This window comes from Hyperolius riggenbachi, chromosome 9, assembly GCF_040937935.1.
Source record: "Hyperolius riggenbachi isolate aHypRig1 chromosome 9, aHypRig1.pri, whole genome shotgun sequence".
In the NCBI taxonomy this organism is placed as follows: Eukaryota; Metazoa; Chordata; class Amphibia; order Anura; family Hyperoliidae; genus Hyperolius; species Hyperolius riggenbachi.
Genome location: NC_090654.1, coordinates 20418254 through 20443867, shown reverse-complemented (window position 1 = coordinate 20443867; position 25614 = coordinate 20418254). Strand labels below are relative to the sequence as shown.

Here is a 25614-nt window from a genome sequence, read left to right as displayed (position 1 = left end):
GTTGCGTAGTCGTTTCCAATCCAGGATTGATTCATTTTAATTTGAGTCAGACGGTCTGCATTTTCTGTGGAGAGGCGGATACGCCGATCTGTGATGATGCCTCCGGCAGCACTGAAACAGCGTTCCGACATAACGCTGGCTGCCGGGCAAGCCAGCACCTCTATTGCGTACATTGCCAGTTCGTGCCAGGTGTCTAGCTTCATGCCCGGTTTCAGGTCCAGCGGTGCCAGCCACAAATCCGTCTGTTCCTTTATTCCCCTCCAAATTTCCTCCCCTGTGTGCTGCTTATCCCCAAGGCAGATCAGCTTCAGCAACGCTTGCTGACGCATGCCAACAGCTGTGCTGCACTGCTTCCACGATCCTACTGCTGCTGGTGCTGGGTTAGCATTTCCGGATGAGGTACAGCTTTGAGATGCATTGGAGGAGAAGGAGTCAGAGAGGTAGGTGCTGCTGTTGTTATCCAGCTGTTTGCGGCGTGGGCAACACCCGCGCCGTAGCAGGTGAGGAATCGCTGCCAGGCTCCACAAGGTTCACCCAGTGCGCGGTAAGGGAGATGTATCGACCCTGGCCGAACGCACTCGTCCAGGTGTCAGTGGTGAGGTGAACCTTGCAGGCAACGGCATTCTTCAAGCTTCGGGTTATTTAGCTGACCACGTGCTCATGCAACTCAGGCACTGCAGAGCGCGCAAAGTGGTAGCGGCTGGGAACCACGTAACGTGGGATGGCCACTGACATCATGCCCTTGAAGCTGTTTGTCTCCACCACTCGATATGGCAGCATTTCGCAGGCCAGAAGCTTGGCTATGCTGGCTGGCTGTTACTGCCACGGCCCGGGGGTCATTTGCTGGCAATTTCCTCTTGTGCTCAAACATCTCAGAGACAGACAACTCAACCGTAGCGCTGCACACCGAAGGGCTGTTGGTTGTTGTGTTTGATGAACACTGGGAGACCTCAAGAGCACTAGTCCGGAAAGTGACAGTGTCAGCATCGTCTGATGTTTGTGAATGTTGTGAACCACGCAATGGCTGGGCTACTGCTGCTGCTGAGGCGGGTCTGGTGGTGAGTCTGGTGAACCCAAGGGAGGCAGTGTTGCTGGTGGTACCCTGTCCTGCCGCGTTTGCCCACAGAGTGGGATGTTTGGATAGAATGTGGCGGCTCATGCTGGTGGTGGAGAGGTTGTTAATACTTTTCCCCCTGCTCAGGCGGGTCTTGCACACCTTGCAAATCGCCATGGTAACATCCTCAGTGCAGTCTTCAAAGAAAGCCCAGACTTTAACTGGCTGAGGACTCGGACCTCGTGCGTGATGTGCTGGTGCTGCTTAACCCACTGCTGGACGCTTGAGAGGTCATCCAAGTAATTATCTGGTCCTGTTCTTTTGGATCTGTGAGGGTTGTTGTCCTGGACAACATGGGCAGTATTGAGTGGGTTTTCTTGGGTGCTCCCCTGTGGCCTGTACGTGAACCGTCAGGGGAAACACCTCTTCCCTTGCCCCTCCCTCTTTCACCGGATTTCTTCCTCATTTCACTTATCCTTAAAGTACACGCTGACTGGCAGCAGTACAGTGGCAGTACAGAAATGCTATACAGTGGTGGGTGAGCGGTGTACCACTATTGTCAGCAGTGACACAGAGCACAATGCTATACAGTGGCGGGTGAGCGGTGTACTACTGTTCCCAGCAGACACAGAGTGGAAGTAAACACAATGCTATATAGTGTGGCTGAGCCGTGTACACAGAGTGGCATTAAACACAATGCTATATAGTCTGCTATATAGTCACCCCGAACAGGGTGATGTTCTGCAGAACCCGAACAGTGGCAAACACTGTTCGCCCAACACTACTGGGAGGGAACGCAGATTTTAGTACCTAAACACACGATACAACATGTTTTCCGGGGTCGGACTCTGAGGCACATACAGATGGTCCCGATCATCATCCTCATCATACAACTCTTCTCCTGAGTCTGACCCACCCACCACCTCTGCCACCCCAACATCCCCAGACACAGACCCCTCATCGTCCTCAACATTAACTTGGGATGCTGGCCTGAGCCAGACCTCCTCCTCCACATCAGGCCCCATCATCTCCTCAATGGCAGCCCTCATTAATCGCTCTGGCGACGGACTGATGGACACAACGTTCTCCTCCGGGGAGGGCTGCTGCTGACCACTGGCTGCTGGGGTGGATGTTATAGCTTGCGTGGGGCGTTGGCTGTTGCTGTTGTTGGGAGTGCTGCTCACAGCGGAGGTCTCTGGGGAACTCATGTTGAGCTCATATAGTGGTTGACGGTGAGTGGAGTATTACTGATCCCAGCAATATACACACTGACTGGCAGAGTACGCAATGCTATATAGTGTGGCTGAGCGGTGTACACAGAGTGGCAGTAAACACAATGCTATATAGTCTGGCTGAGCGAGCGGTGTACTACTGTTCCCAGCAGAATCAGAGTGGCAGTAAACAATGGTATATAGTCTGGCTGAGCGGTGTACACAGAGTGTCAGTAAACAATGGTATATAGTCTGGCTGAGCGAGCGGTGTACTACTGTTCCCAGCAGAATCAGAGTGGCAGTAAACAATGGTATATAGTCTGGCTGAGCGGTGTACACAGAGTGTCAGTAAACAATGGTATATAGTCTGGCTGAGCGGTGTACACACAATGCTATATAGTCTGCTATATAGTGTCAGTAAACAATGGTATATAGTCTGGCTGAGCGAGCGGTGTACTACTGTTCCCAGCAGAATCAGAGTGGCAGTAAACAATGGTATATAGTCTGGCTGAGCGGTGTACACAGAGTGTCAGTAAACAATGGTATATAGTCTGGCTGAGCGAGCGGTGTACTACTGTTCCCAGCAGAATCAGAGTGGCAGTAAACAATGGTATATAGTCTGGCTGAGCGGTGTACACAGAGTGTCAGTAAACAATGGTATATAGTCTGGCTGAGCGGTGTACACACAATGCTATATAGTCTGCTATATAGTGTCAGTAAACAATGGTATATAGTCTGGCTGAGCGAGCGGTGTACTACTGTTCCCAGCAGAATCAGAGTGGCAGTAAACAATGGTATATAGTCTGGCTGAGCGGTGTACACAGAGTGTCAGTAAACAATGGTATATAGTCTGGCTGAGCGAGCGGTGTACTACTGTTCCCAGCAGAATCAGAGTGGCAGTAAACAATGGTATATAGTCTGGCTGAGCGGTGTACACAGAGTGTCAGTAAACAATGGTATATAGTCTGGCTGAGCGGTGTACACACAATGCTATATAGTCTGCTATATAGTGTCAGTAAACAATGGTATATAGTCTGGCTGAGCGAGCGGTGTACTACTGTTCCCAGCAGAATCAGAGTGGCAGTAAACAATGGTATATAGTCTGGCTGAGCGGTGTACACAGAGTTTCAGTAAACAATGGTATATAGTCTGGCTGAGCGGTGTACACAGAGTGTCAGTAAACAATGGTATATAGTCTGGCTGAGCGGTGTACACAGAGTGGCAGTAAACACAATGCTATATAGTCTGGCTGAGCGAGCGGTGTACTACTGTTCCCAGCAGAATCAGAGTGGCAGTAAACAATGGTATATAGTCTGGCTGAGCGGTGTACACAGAGTGTCAGTAAACAATGGTATATAGTCTGGCTGAGCGGTGTACACAGAGTGTCAGTAAACAATGGTATATAGTCTGGCTGAGCGGTGTACACAGAGTGGCAGTAAACACAATGCTATATACTCTGGCTGAGCGAGCGGTGTACTACTGTTCCCAGCAGACACAGAACAGTAAACAGAATGCTATATAGTGTGGCTGAGCGAGCGGTGTACCACTATTCCCAGCAGACACAGAACAGTAAACAGAATGCTATATAGTGTGGCTGAGCGAGCGGTGTACCACTATTCCCAGCAGACACAGAACAGTAAACAGAATGCTATATAGTGTGGCTGAGCGAGCGGTGTACCACTATTCCCAGCAGACACAGAACAGTGAACAGAATGCTATATAGTGTGGCTGAGCGAGCGGTGTACCACTATTCCCAGCAGACACAGAACAGTGAACAGAATGCTATATAGTGTGGCTGAGCGAGCGGTGTACCACTATTCCCAGCAGACACAGAACAGTGAACAGAATGCTATATAGTGTGGATGAGCGAGCGGTGTACCACTATTCCCAGCAGACACAGAACAGTAAACAGAATGCTATATAGTGTGGCTGAGCGAGCGGTGTACCACTATTCCCAGCAGACACAGAACAGTGAACAGAATGCTATATAGTGTGGCTGAGCGAGCGGTGTACCACTATTCCCAGCAGACACAGAACAGTGAACAGAATGCTATATAGTGTGGCTGAGCGAGCGGTGTACCACTATTCCCAGCAGACACAGAACAGTAAACAGAATGCTATATAGTGTGGCTGAGCGAGCGGTGTACCACTATTCCCAGCAGACACAGAACAGTAAACATAATGCTATATAGTGTGGCTGAGCGAGCGGTGTACCACTATTCCAAGCAGACACAGAACAGTGAACAGAATGCTATATAGTGTGGCTGAGCGAGCGGTGTACCACTATTCCCAGCAGACACAGAGTGGCAGTAAACAGAATGCTATATAGTGTGGCTGAGCGAGGTACACAGAGTGGCAGTAAACAGAATGCTATATAGTGTGGCTGAGCAAGCGGTGTACTACTATTCCCAGCAGACACAGAGTGGCAGTAAACAGAATGCTATATAGTGTGGCTGAGCGAGGTACACAGAGTGGCAGTAAACAGAATGCTATATAGTGTGGCTGAGCAAGCGGTGTACTACTGTTCCCAGCAGTGACACAATGACAGGGGGGACCCTGGCTAGCGTGGCTGGAGCGCGAACTACCCTGCCTGCCTACCCAAAGCTAAACCCACAGACAAATGGCGGAGATATGACGTGGTTCGGGTATTTATTTACCCGAACCACGTGACCGTTCGGCCAATCAGAGCGCGTTCGGGTCCGAACCACGTGACCCGTTCGGCCAATCACAGCGCTAGCCGAACGTTCGGGGAACGTTCGGCCATGCGCTCTTAGTTCGGCCATATGGCCGAACGGTTTGGCCGAGCACCGTCAGGTGTTCGGCCGAACTCGAACATCACCCGAACAGGGTGATGTTCTGCAGAACCCGAACAGTGGCGAACACTGTTCGCCCAACACTACTCACAAGCAACGTGGATTGCTCAAAATTTTGGAGGACTTGGCAGAGGTCCAACATGTTGGCCCAATCGGATCCACAGAAGCTTGACAGCTGTCCGGATGCGCCTCGGTACTGCGCCGTCATGTACTGGACCACTGCACTCTTCTGCTCACAAAAGCGTGCTAGCATGTGCAGCGTAGAATTCCAGCGCGTAGGGACATCACACAGCAAGCGATGGTGGGGGAGATTGAAGCGCTCCTGCATCTTGGCGAGTGCCCCCGAAGCAGTACTGGAATTTCTACAATGTTTGGCCACTCGACGCACCTTCAACAGAAGATCGGCCACGCCTGGGTATGTCCTCAGGAACCGCTGAACTACTAGGTTCATCACGTGCGCCAGGCAAGGGATGTGTGTCAGCTTAGCCAACCTTAAAGCGCGAATGAGATTACTCCCATTATCACACACAACCATGCCCGGTTTCAGGTCCAGCGGTGCCAGCCACAAATCCGTCTGTTCCTTTATTCCCCTCCAAATTTCCTCCCCTGTGTGCTGCTTATCCCCAAGGCAGATCAGCTTCAGCAACGCTTGCTGACGCATGCCAACAGCTGTGCTGCACTGCTTCCACGATCCTACTGCTGCTGGGTTAGCGTTTCCGAAAGAGGTACAGCTTTGAGATGCATTGGAGGAGAAGGAGTCAGAGAGGTAGGTGCTGCTGTTGTTATCCAGTGGGAGGGACGGCGGTGCAGCTGTTTGCGGCGTGGGCAACACCCGCGCCGTAGCAGGTGAGGAATCGCTGCCAGGCTCCACAAGGTTCACCCAGTGCGCGGTAAGGGAGATGTATCAACCCTGGCCGAACGCACTCGTCCAGGTGTCAGTGGTGAGGTGAACCTTGCAGGCAATGGCATTCTTCAAGCTTCGGGTTATTTTGCTGACCACGTGCTCATGCAACTCAGGCACTGCAGAGCGCGCAAAGTGGTAGCGGCTGGGAACCACGTAACATGGGATGGCCACTGACATCATGCCCTTGAAGCTGTTTGTCTCCACCACTCGATATGGCAGCATTTCGCAGGCCAGAAGCTTGGCTATGCTGGCTGTTACTGCCACGGCCCGGGGGTCATTTGCTGGCAATTTTCTCTTGCGCTCAAACATCTCCGACACAGACAACTGAACCGTAGCGCTGCACACGGAAGGGCTGTTGGTTGTTGTGTTTGATGAACACTGGGAGACCTCAAGAGCACTACTCCGGAAAGTGACAGTGTCAGCGTCGTCTGATGTTTGTGAATGTTGTGAACCACGCAATGGCTGGGCTACTGCTGCTGCTGAGGCGGGTCTGGTGGTGAGTCTGGTGAACCCAAGGGAGGCAGTGTTGCTGGTACCCTGTCCTGCCGCGTTTGCCCACAGAGTGGGATGTTTGGATAGCATGTGGCGGCTCATGCTGGTGGTGGAGAGGTTGTTAATACTTTTCTCCCTGCTCAGGCGAGTCTTGCACACCTTGCAAATCGCCATGGTAACATCCTCAGTGCAGTCTTCAAAGAAAGCCCAGACTTTGGAGCACCTGCCTCCTTGCTGGCGATTTCTGTTTCCTCCTCTTTTGCCTCTCACTCTAACTTCCACGCTTGTGGTGCCTGAAATTGCGCGCCGCCTACCTTGTGGCACAAGGCGAACTCGTGCAGCAGTGGGTTCTTCAACAGACTCATCTGTGCTGCTGCTACGACGGCGATGTTCTCGTTCACAAATAAAATCTGGGTCTCTGTCCACATTGTCCATACCCTCCTCTTCCATCTCCTCAAACTCGTCATATGTCATTGTGGGGGGCCGCCGCCGTGGAGTAGAGCTTCCCAGAACAACCTCTGCGCAGCTCACTCCAACGTCGTCTTCCAGATCTTGTCGGCCGACCTCCTGCAATTGCAACCCCTCCTGCCCAACTTGCTCTGGGATTTGGGTTTCCGAGTCCTCCTCGGACTCGCCTTGTATTTCAGTGCGCGGTGCATTTCCCACAGTTAATGGTTGTGAATCCGGGCACAACATTTCTGGCTGTTCCTCCATTGACCTTTCATAGGTGGAAGTTTGTTGGGCTGGGAATAGCTCCTGCGAATACCCCATTGTGTCCTGAGGTAATTCATAGGACTGGTTATCTGGCAGTTGTGTGCGTGGTGTCGCTGCCGGTTGTGTCAGCTTTGTGCCCACTGGCTCCTTGTAACTGGCTGAGGACTCGGACCTCGTGCGTGATGTGCTGGTGCTGCTTAACCCACTGCTGGACGCTTGAGAGGTCATCCAAGTAATTATCTGGTCCTGTTCTTTTGGATTTGTGAGGGTTGTTGTCCTGGACAACATGGGCGGTATTGAGTGGGTTTTCTTGGGTGCTCCCCTGTGGCCTGTACGTGAACCGTCAGGGGAAACACCTCTTCCCTTGCCCCTTCCTCTTTCACCGGATTTCTTCCTCATTTCACTTATCCTTACAGTACACGCTGACTGGCAGCAGTACAGTGGCAGCACAGAAATGCTATACAGTACCACTATTCCCAGCAGCGACACAGAGCACAATGCTATACAGAGGCGGGTGAGCGGTGTACTACTGTTCCCAGGCCCAGCAGACAAAGAGTGGAAGTAAACACAATGCTATATAGTCTGGCTGAGCGGTGTACACAGAGTGGCAGTACACACAATGCTATATAGTCTGGCTAAGCCGTGTACACAGAGTGTCAGAAAACACAATGCTATATATAGCGTGGCTGAGCGAGGTGCACAGTGGCAGTACACACAATGCTTTATAGTCAGGCTGAGCCGTGTACACAGAGTGTCAGTAAACAATGGTATATAGTCTGGCTGAGCGGTGTACACAGAGTGTCAGTAAACAATGGTATATAGTCTGGCTGAGCGGTGTACACAGAGTGTCAGTAAACAACGGTATATAGTCTGGCTGAGCGGTGTACACAGAGTGGCAGTAAACACAATGCTATATATAGCGTGGCTGAGCGAGGTGCACAGTGGCAGTACACACAATGCTATATATAGCGTGGCTGAGCGAGGTGCACAGTGGCAGTACACACAATGCTATATATAGCGTGGCTGAGCGAGGTGCACAGTGGCAGTACACACAATGCTATATTAGTCAGGCTAAGCCGTGTACACAGAGTGTCAGAAAACACAATGCTATATATATAGCGTGGCTGAGCGAGGTGCACAGTGGCAGTACACACAATGCTATATATAGCGTGGCTGAGCGAGGTGCACAGTGGCAGTACACACAATGCTATATATAGCGTGGCTGAGCGAGGTGCACAGTGGCAGTACACACAATGCTATATATAGCGTGGCTGAGCGAGGTGCACAGTGGCAGTACACACAATGCTATATTAGTCAGGCTAAGCCGTGTACACAGAGTGTCAGAAAACACAATGCTATATATATAGCGTGGCTGAGCGAGGTGCACAGTGGCAGTACACACAATGCTATATATAGCGTGGCTGAGCGAGGTGCACAGTGGCAGTACACACAATGCTATATATAGCGTGGCTGAGCGAGGTGCACAGTGGCAGTACACACAATGCTATATATAGCGTGGCTGAGCGAGGTGCACAGTGGCAGTACACACAATGCTATATTAGTCAGGCTAAGCCGTGTACACAGAGTGTCAGAAAACACAATGCTATATATATAGCGTGGCTGAGCGAGGTGCACAGTGGCAGTACACACAATGCTATATATAGCGTGGCTGAGCGAGGTGCACAGTGGCAGTACACACAATGCTATATTAGTCAGGCTAAGCCGTGTACACAGAGTGTCAGAAAACACAATGCTATATATATAGCGTGGCTAAGCGAGGTGCACAGTGGCAGTACACACAATGCTATATATAGCGTGGCTGAGCGAGGTGCACAGTGGCAGTACACACAATGCTATATATAGCGTGGCTGAGCGAGGTGCACAGTGGCAGTACACACAATGCTATATTAGTCAGGCTAAGCCGTGTACACAGAGTGTCAGAAAACACAATGCTATATATATAGCGTGGCTGAGCGAGGTACACAGTGGCAGTACACACAATGCTATATATAGCGTGGCTGAGCGAGGTGCACAGTGGCAGTACACACAATGCTATATATAGCGTGGCTGAGCGAGGTGCACAGTGGCAGTACACACAATGCTATATATAGCGTGGCTGAGCGAGGTGCACAGTGGCAGTACACACAATGCTATATTAGTCAGGCTAAGCCGTGTACACAGAGTGTCAGAAAACACAATGCTATATATATAGCGTGGCTGAGCGAGGTGCACAGTGGCAGTACACACAATGCTATATATAGCGTGGCTGAGCGAGGTGCACAGTGGCAGTACACACAATGCTATATATAGCGTGGCTGAGCGAGGTGCACAGTGGCAGTACACACAATGCTATATATAGCCAGGCTAAGCCGTGTACACAGAGTGTCAGAAAACACAATGCTATATATATAGCGTGGCTGAGCGAGGTACACAGTGGCAGTAAACAATGCTATATATAGTGTGGCTGAGCGAGCGGTGTACTACTGTTCCCAGCAGCGACACACAATGACTGGGGGGGACCCTGGCTAGCGTGGCTGGAGAGCGAACTACCCTGCCTGCCTACCCAAAGCTAAACCCACAGACAAATGGCGGAGATATGACGTGGTTCGGGTATTTATTTACCCGAACCACGTGACCGTTCGGCCAATCAGAGCGCGTTCGGGCCCGAACCACGTGACCCGTTCGGCCAATCACAGCGCTAGCCGAACGTTCGGGGAACGTTCGGCCATGCGCTCTTAGTTCGGCCATGTGGCCGAACGGTTTGGCCGAGCACCGTCAGGTGTTCGGCCGAACTCGAACATCACCCGAACAGGGTGATGTTCTGCAGAACCCGAACAGTGGCGAACACTGTTCGCCCAACACTAGTCAGAAGTTACAAATAGTTTCATTGATAGCTGTAATTGTAATACGCTAGGAAAACATACTTATTGTATATTTATCTGTGTTACGTTCATCTATCTTAATCCTGCTATTTTCTGACTGTCCTGTCTTTGTGAGGCACGCCATCGCCGCATCGCATTGGCTGCCTCATTCCAGTCTGTCTGGTTTTGGACGCTTGCTGTCGCTAAGTAGCCGCTAGCTAGCAAGCGTTCATTCTGTCTACCTGTCCTGATCTCCTCAGTTCTGGTTTATGCGCTCAGGCGCTACTTTGCGCTGAGACGTTATAACGAAAGCATTGTTTGTGGCTGTCGGATCTGCACCGGCTCTGTGCGCCACAATCTCCTATTGGAGTCAGTCCTCCCCTCCACTATACTAGGGATAGCCTGTTTCCTGGTGCTAGTGTGTGTACCTCCTCCACGCCAGCTCATGCGTTGCATGCTGACTGTGGAGAATACACCACCAAGCCTTACAATAACGCTATAAAAGAGCTGAAAAGACAAGGCCGAAAACTTGAGAGGCTGTGGCGCAAATCTCAGTCCCCAGAAGACAAACATGCCTTAATCTTCCACTTGAAGAGCTACCAAAAGGTAATCACGGGAAAAAAATCATCCTTTCTATCACAAGAGATTGCAAATGCAGTTAACAAACCAGCCCAACTGTTCCGCACAGTGGAAAAACTCTGCAACCCAGCATGTCAAAAACTTAATATCGAGTCTTCAAAGGACCTCTGTGACCAATTTGCCCATTTCTTCACAGACAAAGTCTCCGCTATAAGGTCCGCCATCCAACTTACAGCATCTGAGCCTAATATAGCGCCGAAGACCATTAGCAGAGACAACGTAACACCTTGGTCAAACTTCAAAGAAATTGATGAAGAAGTCACATCAAGCATCCTCCTTCACGTCCGCCTAACTACCTGTGACCTGGATCCTGGCCCAACACAGTTCATGTTGAACTGCCCCGACCTGTTCGTACCGGTATTCCTCAAAATTGTTAACTGTTCCTTACAATCAGGGATATTTCCTGCTTTACTGAAGGAAGCAATCATCAGGCCTCTCCTCAAAAAACCCTTCCTGGACCCAGATGCAATGACCAGCTACAGACCTATCTCTAACCTCCCCTTTCTGGGCAAGCTAATTGAAAAAGCTGTATACCTCCAGCTAGAAGCCAGAATCCTACAAAATAACAGTTATGACCCATTCCAGTCTAGCTTCAGGAAACACCACAGCACTGAAACTGCCCTCATCCAAATATGCAACCACCTGCTCATGGCAAGAGACAGAGGAGAGTGCTCGATCCTCATACTGCTAGACCTTTCTGCAGCCTTTGACACAGTTGACCATGACATCTTGATAAACAGGCTACAGGAATACTGCGGCATTGATGGCATAGTACTTCAGTGGTTCCAATCCTTCTTGAGTGGCAGAACCCACAAAGTGTCTATGGGGCCCTTCCTGTCCACCCCTGTAACACTTAAGTATGGGGTGCCCCAGGGCTCAATCCTCTCTCCCCTGCTTTTCACGATTTACATGCTACCGTTGGGAAAACTAATCCAAAAACATGGCCTGACATACCACTGCTACGCAGACGACACCCAACTATATCTTTCTTTCAAGCCTGGTGTGACAGACCCAACTCTAACTATAAACGCCTGCTTACGTGAACTACAGCAATGGATGAATGACAACTGGCTGAAACTAAATGCAGACAAAACTGAAGTCCTTCTGATTGGAGGGCAGAGCATGATAACAAAACAACTTAACTTGCAGTCTTCACCACTGGGAATAGGAGGCACGGATCTACGCAGCTCTGATCATGTGCGTAGCCTGGGAGTTCTAATTGATGGGGATTTAAACTTCAGAACTCAAATCTCTGCGGTGGTGAAATCATCCTATTTTCACCTGAAGAACATTGCAAAAATCAAGCACCTCATACCCCCAGAAGATCTGCCAACCTTAGTCCACGCCTTCATCACATCCCGACTGGACTACTGCAATGCTCTCTACACTGGCCTTCCAAAAAAAGACCTGTACCGCCTACAGCTGATACAGAATACTGCTGCCAGACTGCTAACCAACCAACCCCGTCACTGCCACATAATGCCAGTCCTGCATTCCCTTCACTGGCTACCTATAGAATGGAGGGTCCTATTCAAGATCGGCCTACTGACATTTAAATCCCTGAATAATCTAGGCCCTGGATACTTGAAAGATATGTTACAGCTGCGTAGCAATCCCCGCATTCTCAGATCCACAGGTTCTAATAATCTAGTCATACCCAGAGTCCACTTGGAAACTTTTGGTCCCAGAGCCTTCTGTCATGCTGCCCCTATGTTTTGGAACTCCTTACCTCAACAGATCAGGACAGCCCCATCCCTGGATGTGTTTAAATCCAGACTGAAAACCCACCTGTTCAGTCTGGCATTTGCAGAAATATAACTTTTGTTGTGTGAATACTTCATCCTACTTACTACTGAATCTGAGAGAGCCTAAGCGCTTTGAGTCCTATGGGAGAAAAGCGCTATAGAAATGTTATTGTATTGTATTGTATATTGTATTGATCCTCTGCCTCTAATACTTTAAGGCAGGGAACATACTTGACTATTTTCATACGCGTTTTCTGTACAGAAGAACTGAAAACTCATGTTAATCAAGGGGCTAGTTCACACTTAATGTGTTTTTCTCGCACAGAAAAAAAAATGACATTCTGCATGATAATTCTGCTCATTTTGTCAGTTTTCTGTATCAATTACATTACTTTTAACTGTTGTGAAAAAAGCACACATTTTTCTGCATAGAAACACACTTGGTGTGCAGAAAATGTGCGCAGAAAAAGCTGAGTTGAAAACTGAAAAACAAGTGTGATCCCTGCCTTAGCCATAGACCCTAAACAAGCAAGCAGATAAAATATCTATGACACATCTGACAAGATTAGCTGCATGCATGTTTCAGGTGTGTGATTTAGACCCTACTGACCAGAAGGATCAGCAGGATTTCCATGCAACTGGTATTGTTTAAAAGGAAATAAATATGGCAGCCACCACTCTCATATGAATGAAAGCAATGAAACATTTTCAGTGACGATAATAACATAATAAAAGGCTGACAACCTATTAAATATTAGTAGATAGATACTGAGCTAGAAATATAATGCATTTTAACAACTGAGATACACTGTACAAGAGAGACGTTGTTAAATCTGGCCACAGAGATGCCAGCAGGATAATGGTTAAAGTGCAGAGAGTGTCATAAATAAAAGTAAGTAAACAGCACACTGAGACAAGGCTGAGGAATGTGTGAATGACAGAGAGGAGAATTAATAGATCTTGTAACCTCCAGACCCCTAGCATCTGCCGCTATCTCAGGGGACTGAGACATGATCAGGGAGAGTGGGAAAAGTTTGGAGCTCACCTCTCAATAGCCTCTAATGTAGATATAAGACAAAGGCTGAGACGGGCAGGCTGCTGGATGATTGTTACTCCCTTAGACTCAGGAATGCTGTCAGCAGCACTGCGCCCCCCTGATGATTGAAGAGGGAGGTCGCCTGGGGCACATGTCATGCCTGCATCCCTCCAGATACGCGTCTGGGTGTGGGGGGTGATCAGGAGCCCCCAGGGGACAGTTTAGGACCTAATCTACAAAATGGCGTTGACAGATAGAGACAGGGAGTGATTGATGGGTAATTGGGCGCAAACAGGGGTCTGAGGGGGTAATCAGGGGGGGGGTCTGAGAGGTGCTGTGGGCGATCAGGGGGCAGGCGGGGGCCAGATCAGTGTTTGTGTGTGCTTGCCAGGGGAGCTGCCTCCTGCCCTGGTGGTCCCTCGATCACTGGGACCACCAGGGCAAGAGGCAGCCTGTATAATACGCTTTGTATACATTACAAAGCATATTATATGCTTCTAACGCGGCAGATCGGGGGTTAACAACCCGCCGGCGCTGCTAATTGGCCAGTGGGTTTATGTCGCTGGTGGGTGGAGCCTAATGATGGCAGATGCGCGCATCTATGCACGCGATCCCCGGCAATTCAGTCCCCCAGGTACTGCCGCCGATCGGCGTTACGCGGTCCTGGGGGTGCCACTTTGTCGCCGCCCATAGGTAGTGGGTGGTCAGCAAGTGGTTAAAGTGCGGGGATAATGTCCTTTAGAGTGACTGGACCCACAGGGGCTCAGGGCAGGACGAATGGAGCTCTCATCATTGCCAATTAGCAGGCATAAGTTTGTAGCGCTCGCTATGCTACTCTGATAAGACATGTTAACTCTGTTAAGGCATGCAGTTTGCTATAGTGAATAAACTCAAATGTGTTTAATTGCACTATTTCAGCCCCCCAGCAATCTCCAGAATGGCGATATGACCCTTAGTTTAAAAAGTTGGGACACTCCTGTCTTAAACTCTTGACATTTCTTCTAAGCAAAACGTTTATGAATTTCACAGACAAATTAAATTGCTATATTTTATTGCATGATAGCATAATATCTACTGTAAGTAAAACACATTCACATTATTCACATCTTTTTTAGACAAACCTTCATTCTCACAACGGATGTTTATGAGTAATTCTGCACTTGTTTTGATCACCGTGCTGAAAGACTTTCTTACATCACACTTGTATTTCCCAGAACCCTTCAGCCGGGCTGACAGAACTCTGTATGTATTAGATGCCCCAAATCCCTGGACTTCCTGTACATCTCTGTAGAAGGCATACCGCAGCTGTGTGTCCTGTCTGAGAGGATGAAGCCTGGTGGTGCAGGTCAGAGTCACATTATCTCCTTCCATTACCGACTTATGTTTATCATTTATTTTGGGCACACTGAACAGATCTGCAAAACATAACTATTAGTGATGAGCTAATATGGAAATTTTTTTCACCTTTTTTTTTCTTTTATAAAAATTTAACACAGATGGAAATTTGAACAACAACACATTTCCGCCAAATGCATTGAAGTCAGTGAGACAGAGAAAAATATATTTTTTTACAAATAATAAGAAAAAAAATTACCTCAAAATCTATTTTCAAGTCAGTCAATGAGGATGATAAAGTACATTTTGAAGAAAGTTCTAATGCCGAATCTGTTGTAGTTTCACGAAAATTTTACATCATGTGAAAATGTCATTGCAAAAACAACTTTGGAGAAAGCTTGAGTCCATCCTTAAAGATAACCTTAAGTCAAAAAAAAAAATGAGATGAACTCACCTGGGGCTTCCCTCAGCCCCCTGCAGCCGATCGGTGCCCTCGCAGCTCCACTCCGATGCCTCTGGACCCGCCGGCGACGACTTCCGGTTTGGCCGTCACCGGCCGACAGGCATGGGAACGCGAGTGATTGTTCGCGTTCCCAGCTTGTATATCGCCCCCTATGCTGCCATTGCGGCTCCTCATTTTTTTTTGTATGCCTTTAGGTTCACTTTAACAACATACATATTTTCAAGAACCGTGAAATACTTCACCTTACCTGCTGGTGGCACTGTTTGATGAAATGCTGAACCTTCACTGCCAACAGCAGGTGGCTCCAGCTTGTAATTGCCTGGCCTGCAATTCCTTAACTCACCTGGCTGGCTTGTAAACTGTGTTCTGTTTTTGTTCCACTTCCCACCAGAAGATGTCCTTCCACAGCTTCGAGAACTGCCATCAGCAGAGCAGACACACCTGCTGTGCTTGCTATATAAGACTGGACTTTAATATAGTACATTGTAGTCATATGCAATCTATTGATAGGCGCTCTCTGCAGGTCTATACAGACTGTCACTTTAATGCTTCATGGTGTGGAGGTGTGACGAACGGATTAACTGGCAGAAATGCACCATCTGCGCAATCATACAAAAATGAGCACACAGAGCCTGAGTAGGAGTGCTCCTCTACCTTTGCTTGAAAGAAAAACAGATTCCCCATTCTTGTTTAAAGATGAGGGGATGCATGGATGAGAAATACCAGACCCTGATTATAAATTCATTAAGTGACCACATTCCTGCACGTAGCCTGACCAGAGTTACAGAAATGACTTTTAATTCACGTTGGGATGAAAGAATAGTCATTTAGAAAAATTTACTACATTAATCTATGTTCCATAGATGCCAGGCAGGAAGACCCCTTCCATGCGCTAGCACTGCTGGCCTCAGCGCTTGAAAAAAGCACATGGTGGTTGCACTTCCAGGTTCCGTTGGGATGGGCGGGTTCCAGCTCCTGCGTGCCACCAATGACAAGTGATCACTCCATGCACAACCGGTGGGGGGCTTGGTCTGCTGCCCCCGACGGCTGCACCTGGATTGATGGCTTGTTACCGTAGCGATAACTCCATTGCAAGCATATAGGTGGCCTGCCTGTGCCCCAAAGTCCTCTGGCGAAGGCGTAAGCTACGCCAAAACGCATATGACGTTGGTGGCACACAGGAGCTAAGACCCACCCATTTCCCCGGAACCCAAAAGTGTAACCACCGCTTGCTAGTGCTGCTGAGAGGAAGGGGTCTTCCGTGGATGATTTGGGGATCCGACTCCCACAGATGTTTATATGCATTTTACTTCTACCATGCTGTAAGTGCATTATAGAGCACTACATGGTAGTCCTCCCTGAGTGCTGCTGACTCAGGTCCCCATAAACCTTTTTTTCCTCACTTTGAACTTTTTGGTATCGATCTTTGGCTTGTCCCTGACCTTGCTCTGGGTCTGATTTACCAGTAATCCCCTGATTCTACTTAAGAATCTGCCATGGATGAGCCTGCCATGGGCGCACAGTTCCTGCCGTGCCTGCATCTCCCCTCCCTTCTAATCCCCCCCCTTCCCCGCCATGACCTCAGTAACTAGAAGTAATTGGCAGTTGTAATATTTGCACACATGCACTGAGTCCATGCCATGCATATTACATCTGTCCTTTATTATATTAGATAGTATTGATCATTGGTTTTGACCCAGCTTCATTTACTCTGTGTATTGCTTCTTGTTTATGTACAGTATATACTGGCTGTACATACAGTATGTGTATATATCTGTGTATGTTGCTGCCTTGCCTGTTGTTGTTGGTGATAGCACTAGTTAGATAGTTTGGATTGGTGGTGTTGTGTGTGTCTGGCAAACAGTTTATTTGTATGGTTGCACTTCTATTAATAAACATCATTTACGTACTCTTATGTCCAGTCTTCAATTGCAGCAAAAGTGGTTCCTTGTCTTTTGCCTTCCGCCATTGTAGCAGAATGTCCTGGCCATACTAACCACACTGCAGCAAAGATTGGGAAGGTTGTTTTCTGCAAATTCTACAAAATTCCCCTCAATGAAATATACTACTTTATTATTCTGGCTGAGAAGGATTATTATTATTTTGCCGCCGCAAGTTCTCAGAGTAACGCGGCTGATTCCGCGTTCAACATGGCAGCTTGCGCGCAGAGACCTGAATTTACTGGCTTGACGGAGCGCGGAGAAACCGCCGCATGCCCAGAAAACAGGGCGGCGGATTCCACGTCCGACGCGGCGGTTTGCACGCATAAGCCTACTTCTGTCAGTACTGCTGAACGCGGAGAGAACGCTGCACGCTCGGACAGCGGTGCGGCGGATTCTGCATCCAGAACAGCAGAGGCATTACAACACATGTCTGGTGTGGCTGGGACTGATAGTCCACACAGGTTCAGAAGGACGTGTGCGCGCGCGGAGAGGCAGAGCATTTATGACAGCCAGAAGGGTGTCAGCTGACCAGGCCGGTCAGCTGACAATTCTTTTAGTTTTCATTGGTCCAGCACTTAGGGGAGGCGCAGGAGAGCGCTGGTGTATATATACTGGGTGCTGGTCATTCCTCTGGTATCTGGCGTTACGATCACTACGTGGTAGCACTCAGACCTTGTCAGTATCTGTGTTACTTTAGACTAGTTTCCTAGGTGTTGATGATCAAGGACCTCACACCTTAGTCTAGGAATTCTGCTATTATCTGTGTTATTATCTAGACCAGTTTCCAAGGTGTTGATGACCAAGGAACTCACACCTTAGTCTAGGAATTGTTGATTATTTGTTATGACCTTCTGCTTTCCTGACCATTCTTCTGATCTCTGATTTTGTACCTTTGTCATTCTGATACTCTGTTGCCAAACTCGGCTAGTCTTAGGATTCCGCTTCTGTCTCCTGTCTCTGTACCTGATCTGTCAGTCTGTTGCCGACCTGGCCTGTCCGACCTCGAGAACTATTTCTCCTGTTGGGAAATAGTTCACAGACCTGTCAGTGACACTTCTCCTTTGGTGCCACTCACTCTCTGATCCTTCCTACTCTCAGCCTGGCTCCGCCCCTTGGGGAGCCTCAGGCCTTTGGAAGGAATCTGTTCTCTGGGCAGTACCTCCTACTGCCTCGCACCCACTAAGGGTGCTCTCCTCAAAGTATTACTGTTGCACCAAACACTCATATATTACTCAGGTGTCCAGAGGTTAGAGATATATTTGATTATCGGTGATACTGCAGATCATCTATAATCGGGTATATATCTGCATTCTCGGTGATACTGCAGATCGCCGGTAATCAGATCCTCTCTGTTACACCGATCGTTACATATTTATTGTATTTAAGTGCAAACTTATAAGGCAGTGCTACACAATAGATAAATGGGTTAACTTACAAGGTAGGACATACAAGGAGCTCACAACAAAACAAGATTGTGCAAATGTTTTTGATAACAGTAGTTAACAGTAGTTCAGTGTCTGGTTAAAATAGAGACTGTTCTAGTCCACAAGAGGGGTGACTGACAATAAGATTGCATAATTAAGCTGGAAACACTAGGGGGAGGGAGGGCCCTGCCCGAGGCGTACAATCTAAAGGGTGGAGGTAGAAAGACAATAGGTGCATCTGTTGAGACGGTTACCAAGCAGAATGTATTATGGTGCTGATGAAGGGGAGTACATGAGCATAAAAACGTAAGTCTTAAGGGCTTGTTTGAAGGTATAGAAGGTGGGGGCGAGTCTGATGGCTGGTGGGAGTGAGTTCCAGAGAGTGGGGGCAGCCCTAGTGAAGTCCTGCAATCCTGCATGGGAGTGAGATATGCTCGCTTCGACCAGGGGCAGGTCATTGGAGGATTGGAGAGGGCAGGCCGGTATGTGCATGTGGAAAAGATCAGATATGTAGGTCGGGCAGGTCCTCTGCACCAATTTGTAGGCCAAGCACAGAATTTTTAAATTGTTCCTGAAACAGATGGGGAGCCAGTGGAGGGGTTTATAGAGGGGAGTTGTAGAGGCTCTGCGATGAGAAGAGTTTATCAGTCTGGCTGCCACATTCATTACCGATTGAAGGGGAGCAATACGGTTAGAGGAAAGGCCAGACAAAAGAGAAATGGTGGGAGATGACAAGGGCATGGATGAGAAGTTTGGTGGTGTCAGGGGACAGTTAGGAGCGGATCCTGAAGATCTTGCGGAAGTGGAAGTTGCAGGACCAAGTAATACTTTGGATGTGAGCTGCAAAAGAAGAGAGCAGAGTCCAGGATGACACCTAGACAGCAGGCTTGGGAGGTAGGGCGGGTGGTAGTGTTGTCTATAGCGATATGCATATCTTGGATGAACAAAAATGCCAATATTCCTTTAACATTAATGTTCGCAAAAAATAATGTTAAATTTAATTTTCAAGTGAAAATGCCATGAAAAGTATGTTTTTTATTTTTCACAAATTTTTACTGTAAAAATTGTGAAAATTACTTTGGAGAAATAATCGTAAGCAACACTGCCATTCAACCTGTATGAAATAGAGAGTTTATGCTGTTTATTGGAAGAAGATAGGGAATACTTCTTACATTACTGTTCTAAAGAAAGTAAAGAATTTCTTAAATCTGCTAAGAATTTAAAGATAAACTGTAGAGTTAATACATACAGTAAATAAGGCAGGTGGTCACTATGCAGTAGCGTACATATGGGCCTTGGCCATGAGCATACATGAATAGCAGCCATCAAGACACACCTTAAACTTCAGTAAATGAACAGTGATTAATAATCACCATGAAAATTCCCCACATGTTTCTAACCCAAAGGTTCTTCATTAGGGGAGACCCCAGTGAAAGTGCTGAGTGCAATTTTGCTAGTTGCTAAAGTGCTAGAGTTACAAGGTGCTAAGATGTAAAGTGCAATGCATAGTGTCAAACTATTTCAAATACAATGAAGAATGGGCATAAGCTCTAGCCGACTCCCTTCGGAGGTGAAACATAAAAGGAATTTTAGGGGTTTATTAGTCACTCTTCGTCTAGCACAATTTCAGGTGTCTTGTGTAACGATCGGTGTCAACACACAGAGAGAATCTGATTATTGATGATCTGCAGTATCACCAAGAATACAGATATATACCCGATTATTAATGATCTGCAGAATCACCAATAATACAAGTATAACTAACCTCTGGACACCTGACAAGTGTAAGTGTTTGGTGCGACAGTATATGAGCCAATGATTCCCTGACTGTTGGGAATCAGACTCTACTGCAGTCAAAGGACTCCTTTGAGATGGAGTCCCTGACTGGATTGCAGAGAGGTCCCTTTGGGAGATAGGGAGTCTCTGCAGCTACTGGACACTCCAGGAGGGGGTATCAGTTAGAGAGGTCAGCCAGGCCGGGTCGGCAACACACGAGCAGATTAGGTACAGAGACAGAAGGCTGATTCGGTAACCAGGGACAGGCAGGGTTGGCAACAAGTAATCAGATAGGCGTAGGTACCGAATCAGAGAGCAGAAGGAAGGTCAGGAGAGCAATAGGTCATAACAGATATCAAACAGATGCCTAGTCTAGAGTGTGAGGTCCGTGGTCTCAACACCCAGGGACTGGTCTAGGATATACACAATGATGATACAGTATCCCTAGTCTTTGGTGTGAGGTCCGTGGTCTCAACACCCTGGAACTAGTCTTAAGTATAACACAATAATAACACAGAATTCTGGCTAAGTGTGGATTCCCAGGTCCACCTGGTTCCACCACACTGGAGGATCTGACTAAGGTCTGAGTGCTAACACATAAGCATTCGCAATGGCAGACAACTGGCAACTGACAGGGAGGAAGTATATATAGAAAGGTGCTCCTCAGCACCACCCAGTCCCAGTCAGCCTATCACCCGCTGTTCTGGAATTAGCTGATCGTCCAGATCAGCTGATCCTTCTCCTATTGGCATAAAGGGCTTGCCTGTTAACGCGCGCGCGCGTAGCTCTCCATCTGTGTTCACTACTAGGTTCAGACAAACCAGGCGCATGTTGTTGCGGAAAAACCCCCGGTCTGAACGCGGCACCAGCCGCCTCATTGTCAGACCGCGCGGCGGTGTCTCTGGACTCCGTTACAATCCCTCTCCTATTGGCATGAAGGGCTTGCCTGTTAGTGCGTGTGCTTGTAGCTCTCCCTCTGTGTGCACTACTAGGCTCAGACAACCCAAGCGCATGTTGCTGCGGAGAAACCGCCGGTCTGAACGCGGCACCAGCCACCTCGCTGTTAGACCGTGCGGCGGAATCTCCGCACTCCATTACATCTTGGTGGACATTGGCCTCTATTCACGTATGCGCGTGGCCAATGCCCACATGTATGCTACTCCATAGTGACTACCTGCTCTGTCTATGGATACTGTAATTCTGCAGTTTATTTAAATATTTAGCAGACTTTAGAAATACCAGTAAAAGTTATGGTTTAATTTGTGATTCTTGAGGAAGGAGCCTGTTTTGTGGTGACTAATTTTTTTTCTCCCTCTACACGAACAATTGCAGATCCGAGGCAGACTCTGTCAAGGTCATCAAGTTTGCCGACGACACCACCATCATCGGCCTTGTCACCAAGGATAAAGTCCAGGAGTACCGCCAGCAGGTTGAGAGGATTTGCAACTGGAGCAAGGAGAACAAGCTGGTGCTTAACACTGCAGAAACCGTTGAACTAATCATTGACTTTAGGAAGTCGGCCACCACCCCACCTCCAATCCATATTGAGGGCACTGAGGTAGCCCTGTGCCCGGCTCCTGGGTACTACCATCTCCAGTGATCTCAGCTGGAAGCCCAACATCACAGCTAGTGTTGGGCGAACATCTAGATGTTCGGGTTCGGGCCGAACAGGCCGAACATGGCCGCGATGTTCGGGTGTTCGACCCGAACTCCGAACATAATGGAAGTCAATGGGGACCCGAACTTTTGTGCTTTGTAAAGCCTCCTTATATGCTACATACCCCAAATTTACAGGGTATGTGCACCTTGGGAGTGGGTACAAGAGGAAAAAAAAATTTAGCAAAAAGAGCTTATAGTTTTTGAGAAAATCGATTTTAAAGTTTCAAAGGGAAAACTGTCTTTTAAATGCGGGAAATGTCTGTTTTCTTTGCACAGGTAACATGCTTTTTGTCGGCATGCAGTCATAAATGTAATACATATAAGAGGTTCCAGGAAAAGGGACCGGTAATGCTAACCCAGCAGCAGCACACGTGATGGAACAGGAGGAGGGTGGCGCAGGAGGAGAAGGCCACGCTTTGAGACACAACAACCCAGGCCTTGCATGAGGACAAGAAGCGTGCGGATAGCATGCTTTGTACCACCATGCAGTCATAAATGTAATAAAGATAAGTGGTTCAATAAACAGGGACCACGCGGCAACGCTAACCCAGCAGCAGCACACGTGATGGAACAGGAGGAGGCGCAGGAGGAGAAGGCCACGCTTTGTGAGACACAACAACCCAGGCCTTGCATGAGGACAAAAAGCGTGCGGATAGCATGCTTTGTACCGCCATGTAGTCATAAATGTAATAAAGATAAGAGGTTCAATAAACAGGGACCACGCGGCAACGCTAACCCAGCAGCAGCAGCAGCAGCAGCACACGTGATGGAACAGGAGGAGGCGCAGGAGGAGAAGGCCACGCTTTGTGAGACACAACAACCCAGGCCTTGCATGAGGACAAAAAGCGTGCGGATAGCATGCTTTGTACCGCCATGTAGTCATAAATGTAATAAAGATAAGAGGTTCAATAAACAGGGACCACGCGGCAACGGTAACCCAGCAGCAGCAGCAGCACACGTGATGGAACAGGAGGAGGCGCAGGAGGAGAAGGCCACGCTTTGTGAGACACAACAACCCAGGCCTTGCATGAGGACAAAAAGCGTGCGGATATAGCAGCAATGCTTTTTGCCGCCATGCAGTCATAAATGTAATACAGATGAGAGGTTCAATAAACAGGGACCGGAAACGCTAAACCATCCCAGATGTTCATCGGTCATGTTACTTGGTTGGGGTCCAGGAGTGTTGCGTAGTCGTTTCCAATCCAGGATTGATTCATTTTAATTTGAGTCAGACGGTCTGCATTTTCTGTGGAGAGGCGGATACGCCGATCTGTGATGATGCCTCCGGCAGCACTGAAACAGCGTTCCGACATAACGCTGGCTGCCGGGCAAGCCAGCACCTCTATTGCGTACATTGCCAGTTCGTGCCAGGTGTCTAGCTTCATGCCCGGTTTCAGGTCCAGCGGTGCCAGCCACAAATCCGTCTGTTCCTTTATTCCCCTCCAAATTTCCTCCCCTGTGTGCTGCTTATCCCCAAGGCAGATCAGCTTCAGCAACGCTTGCTGACGCATGCCAACAGCTGTGCTGCACTGCTTCCACGATCCTACTGCTGCTGGTGCTGGGTTAGCATTTCCGGATGAGGTACAGCTTTGAGATGCGTTGGAGGAGAAGGAGTCAGAGAGGTAGGTGCTGCTGTTGTTATCCAGCTGTTTGCGGCGTGGGCAACACCCGCGCCGTAGCAGGTGAGGAATCGCTGCCAGGCTCCACAAGGTTCACCCAGTGCGCGGTAAGGGAGATGTATCGACCCTGGCCGAACGCACTCGTCCAGGTGTCAGTGGTGAGGTGAACCTTGCAGGCAACGGCATTCTTCAAGCTTCGGGTTATTTAGCTGACCACGTGCTCATGCAACTCAGGCACTGCAGAGCGCGCAAAGTGGTAGCGGCTGGGAACCACGTAACGTGGGATGGCCACTGACATCATGCCCTTGAAGCTGTTTGTCTCCACCACTCGATATGGCAGCATTTCGCAGGCCAGAAGCTTGGCTATGCTGGCTGGCTGTTACTGCCACGGCCCGGGGGTCATTTGCTGGCAATTTCCTCTTGTGCTCAAACATCTCAGAAACAGACAACTCAACCGTAGCGCTGCACACCGAAGGGCTGTTGGTTGTTGTGTTTGATGAACACTGGGAGACCTCAAGAGCACTAGTCCGGAAAGTGACAGTGTCAGCATCGTCTGATGTTTGTGAATGTTGTGAACCACGCAATGGCTGGGCTACTGCTGCTGCTGAGGCGGGTCTGGTGGTGAGTCTGGTGAACCCAAGGGAGGCAGTGTTGCTGGTGGTACCCTGTCCTGCCGCGTTTGCCCACAGAGTGGGATGTTTGGATAGAATGTGGCGGCTCATGCTGGTGGTGGAGAGGTTGTTAATACTTTTCCCCCTGCTCAGGCGGGTCTTGCACACCTTGCAAATCGCCATGGTAACATCCTCAGTGCAGTCTTCAAAGAAAGCCCAGACTTTAACTGGCTGAGGACTCGGACCTCGTGCGTGATGTGCTGGTGCTGCTTAACCCACTGCTGGACGCTTGAGAGGTCATCCAAGTAATTATCTGGTCCTGTTCTTTTGGATCTGTGAGGGTTGTTGTCCTGGACAACATGGGCAGTATTGAGTGGGTTTTCTTGGGTGCTCCCCTGTGGCCTGTACGTGAACCGTCAGGGGAAACACCTCTTCCCTTGCCCCTCCCTCTTTCACCGGATTTCTTCCTCATTTCACTTATCCTTAAAGTACACGCTGACTGGCAGCAGTACAGTGGCAGTACAGAAATGCTATACAGTGGTGGGTGAGCGGTGTACCACTATTGTCAGCAGTGACACAGAGCACAATGCTATACAGTGGCGGGTGAGCGGTGTACTACTGTTCCCAGCAGACACAGAGTGGAAGTAAACACAATGCTATATAGTGTGGCTGAGCCGTGTACACAGAGTGGCATTAAACACAATGCTATATAGTCTGCTATATAGTCACCCCGAACAGGGTGATGTTCTGCAGAACCCAAACAGTGGCAAACACTGTTCGCCCAACACTACTGGGAGGGAACGCAGATTTTAGTACCTAAACACACGATACAACATGTTTTCCGGGGTCGGACTCTGAGGCACATACAGATGGTCCCGATCATCATCCTCATCATACAACTCTTCTCCTGAGTCTGACCCACCCACCACCTCTGCCACCCCAACATCCCCAGACACAGACCCCTCATCGTCCTCAACATTAACTTGGGATGCTGGCCTGAGCCAGACCTCCTCCTCCACATCAGGCCCCATCATCTCCTCAATGGCAGCCCTCATTAATCGCTCTGGCGACGGACTGATGGACACAACGTTCTCCTCCGGGGAGGGCTGCTGCTGACCACTGGCTGCTGGGGTGGATGTTATAGCTTGCGTGGGGCGTTGGCTGTTGCTGTTGTTGGGAGTGCTGCTCACAGCGGAGGTCTCTGGGGAACTCATGTTGAGCTCATATAGTGGTTGACGGTGAGTGGAGTATTACTGATCCCAGCAATATACACACTGACTGGCAGAGTACGCAATGCTATATAGTGTGGCTGAGC

The 25614-nt window shown here is 48.8% G+C and overlaps 1 protein-coding gene across 1 annotated transcript in view; it reads right to left on the bottom strand.

Moving 5' to 3' along the window:
• LOC137531494 (Fc receptor-like protein 6) overlaps positions 1-25614 on the bottom strand; it is a 128935-nt gene that overhangs the window by 71730 nt on the left and 31591 nt on the right. Inside the window, exon 4 of the mRNA XM_068251409.1 lies at positions 14591-14884. Within this exon, the coding sequence (XP_068107510.1) occupies positions 14591-14884 (294 nt within the window). The remainder of the gene's footprint in view (positions 1-14590; positions 14885-25614) is intronic.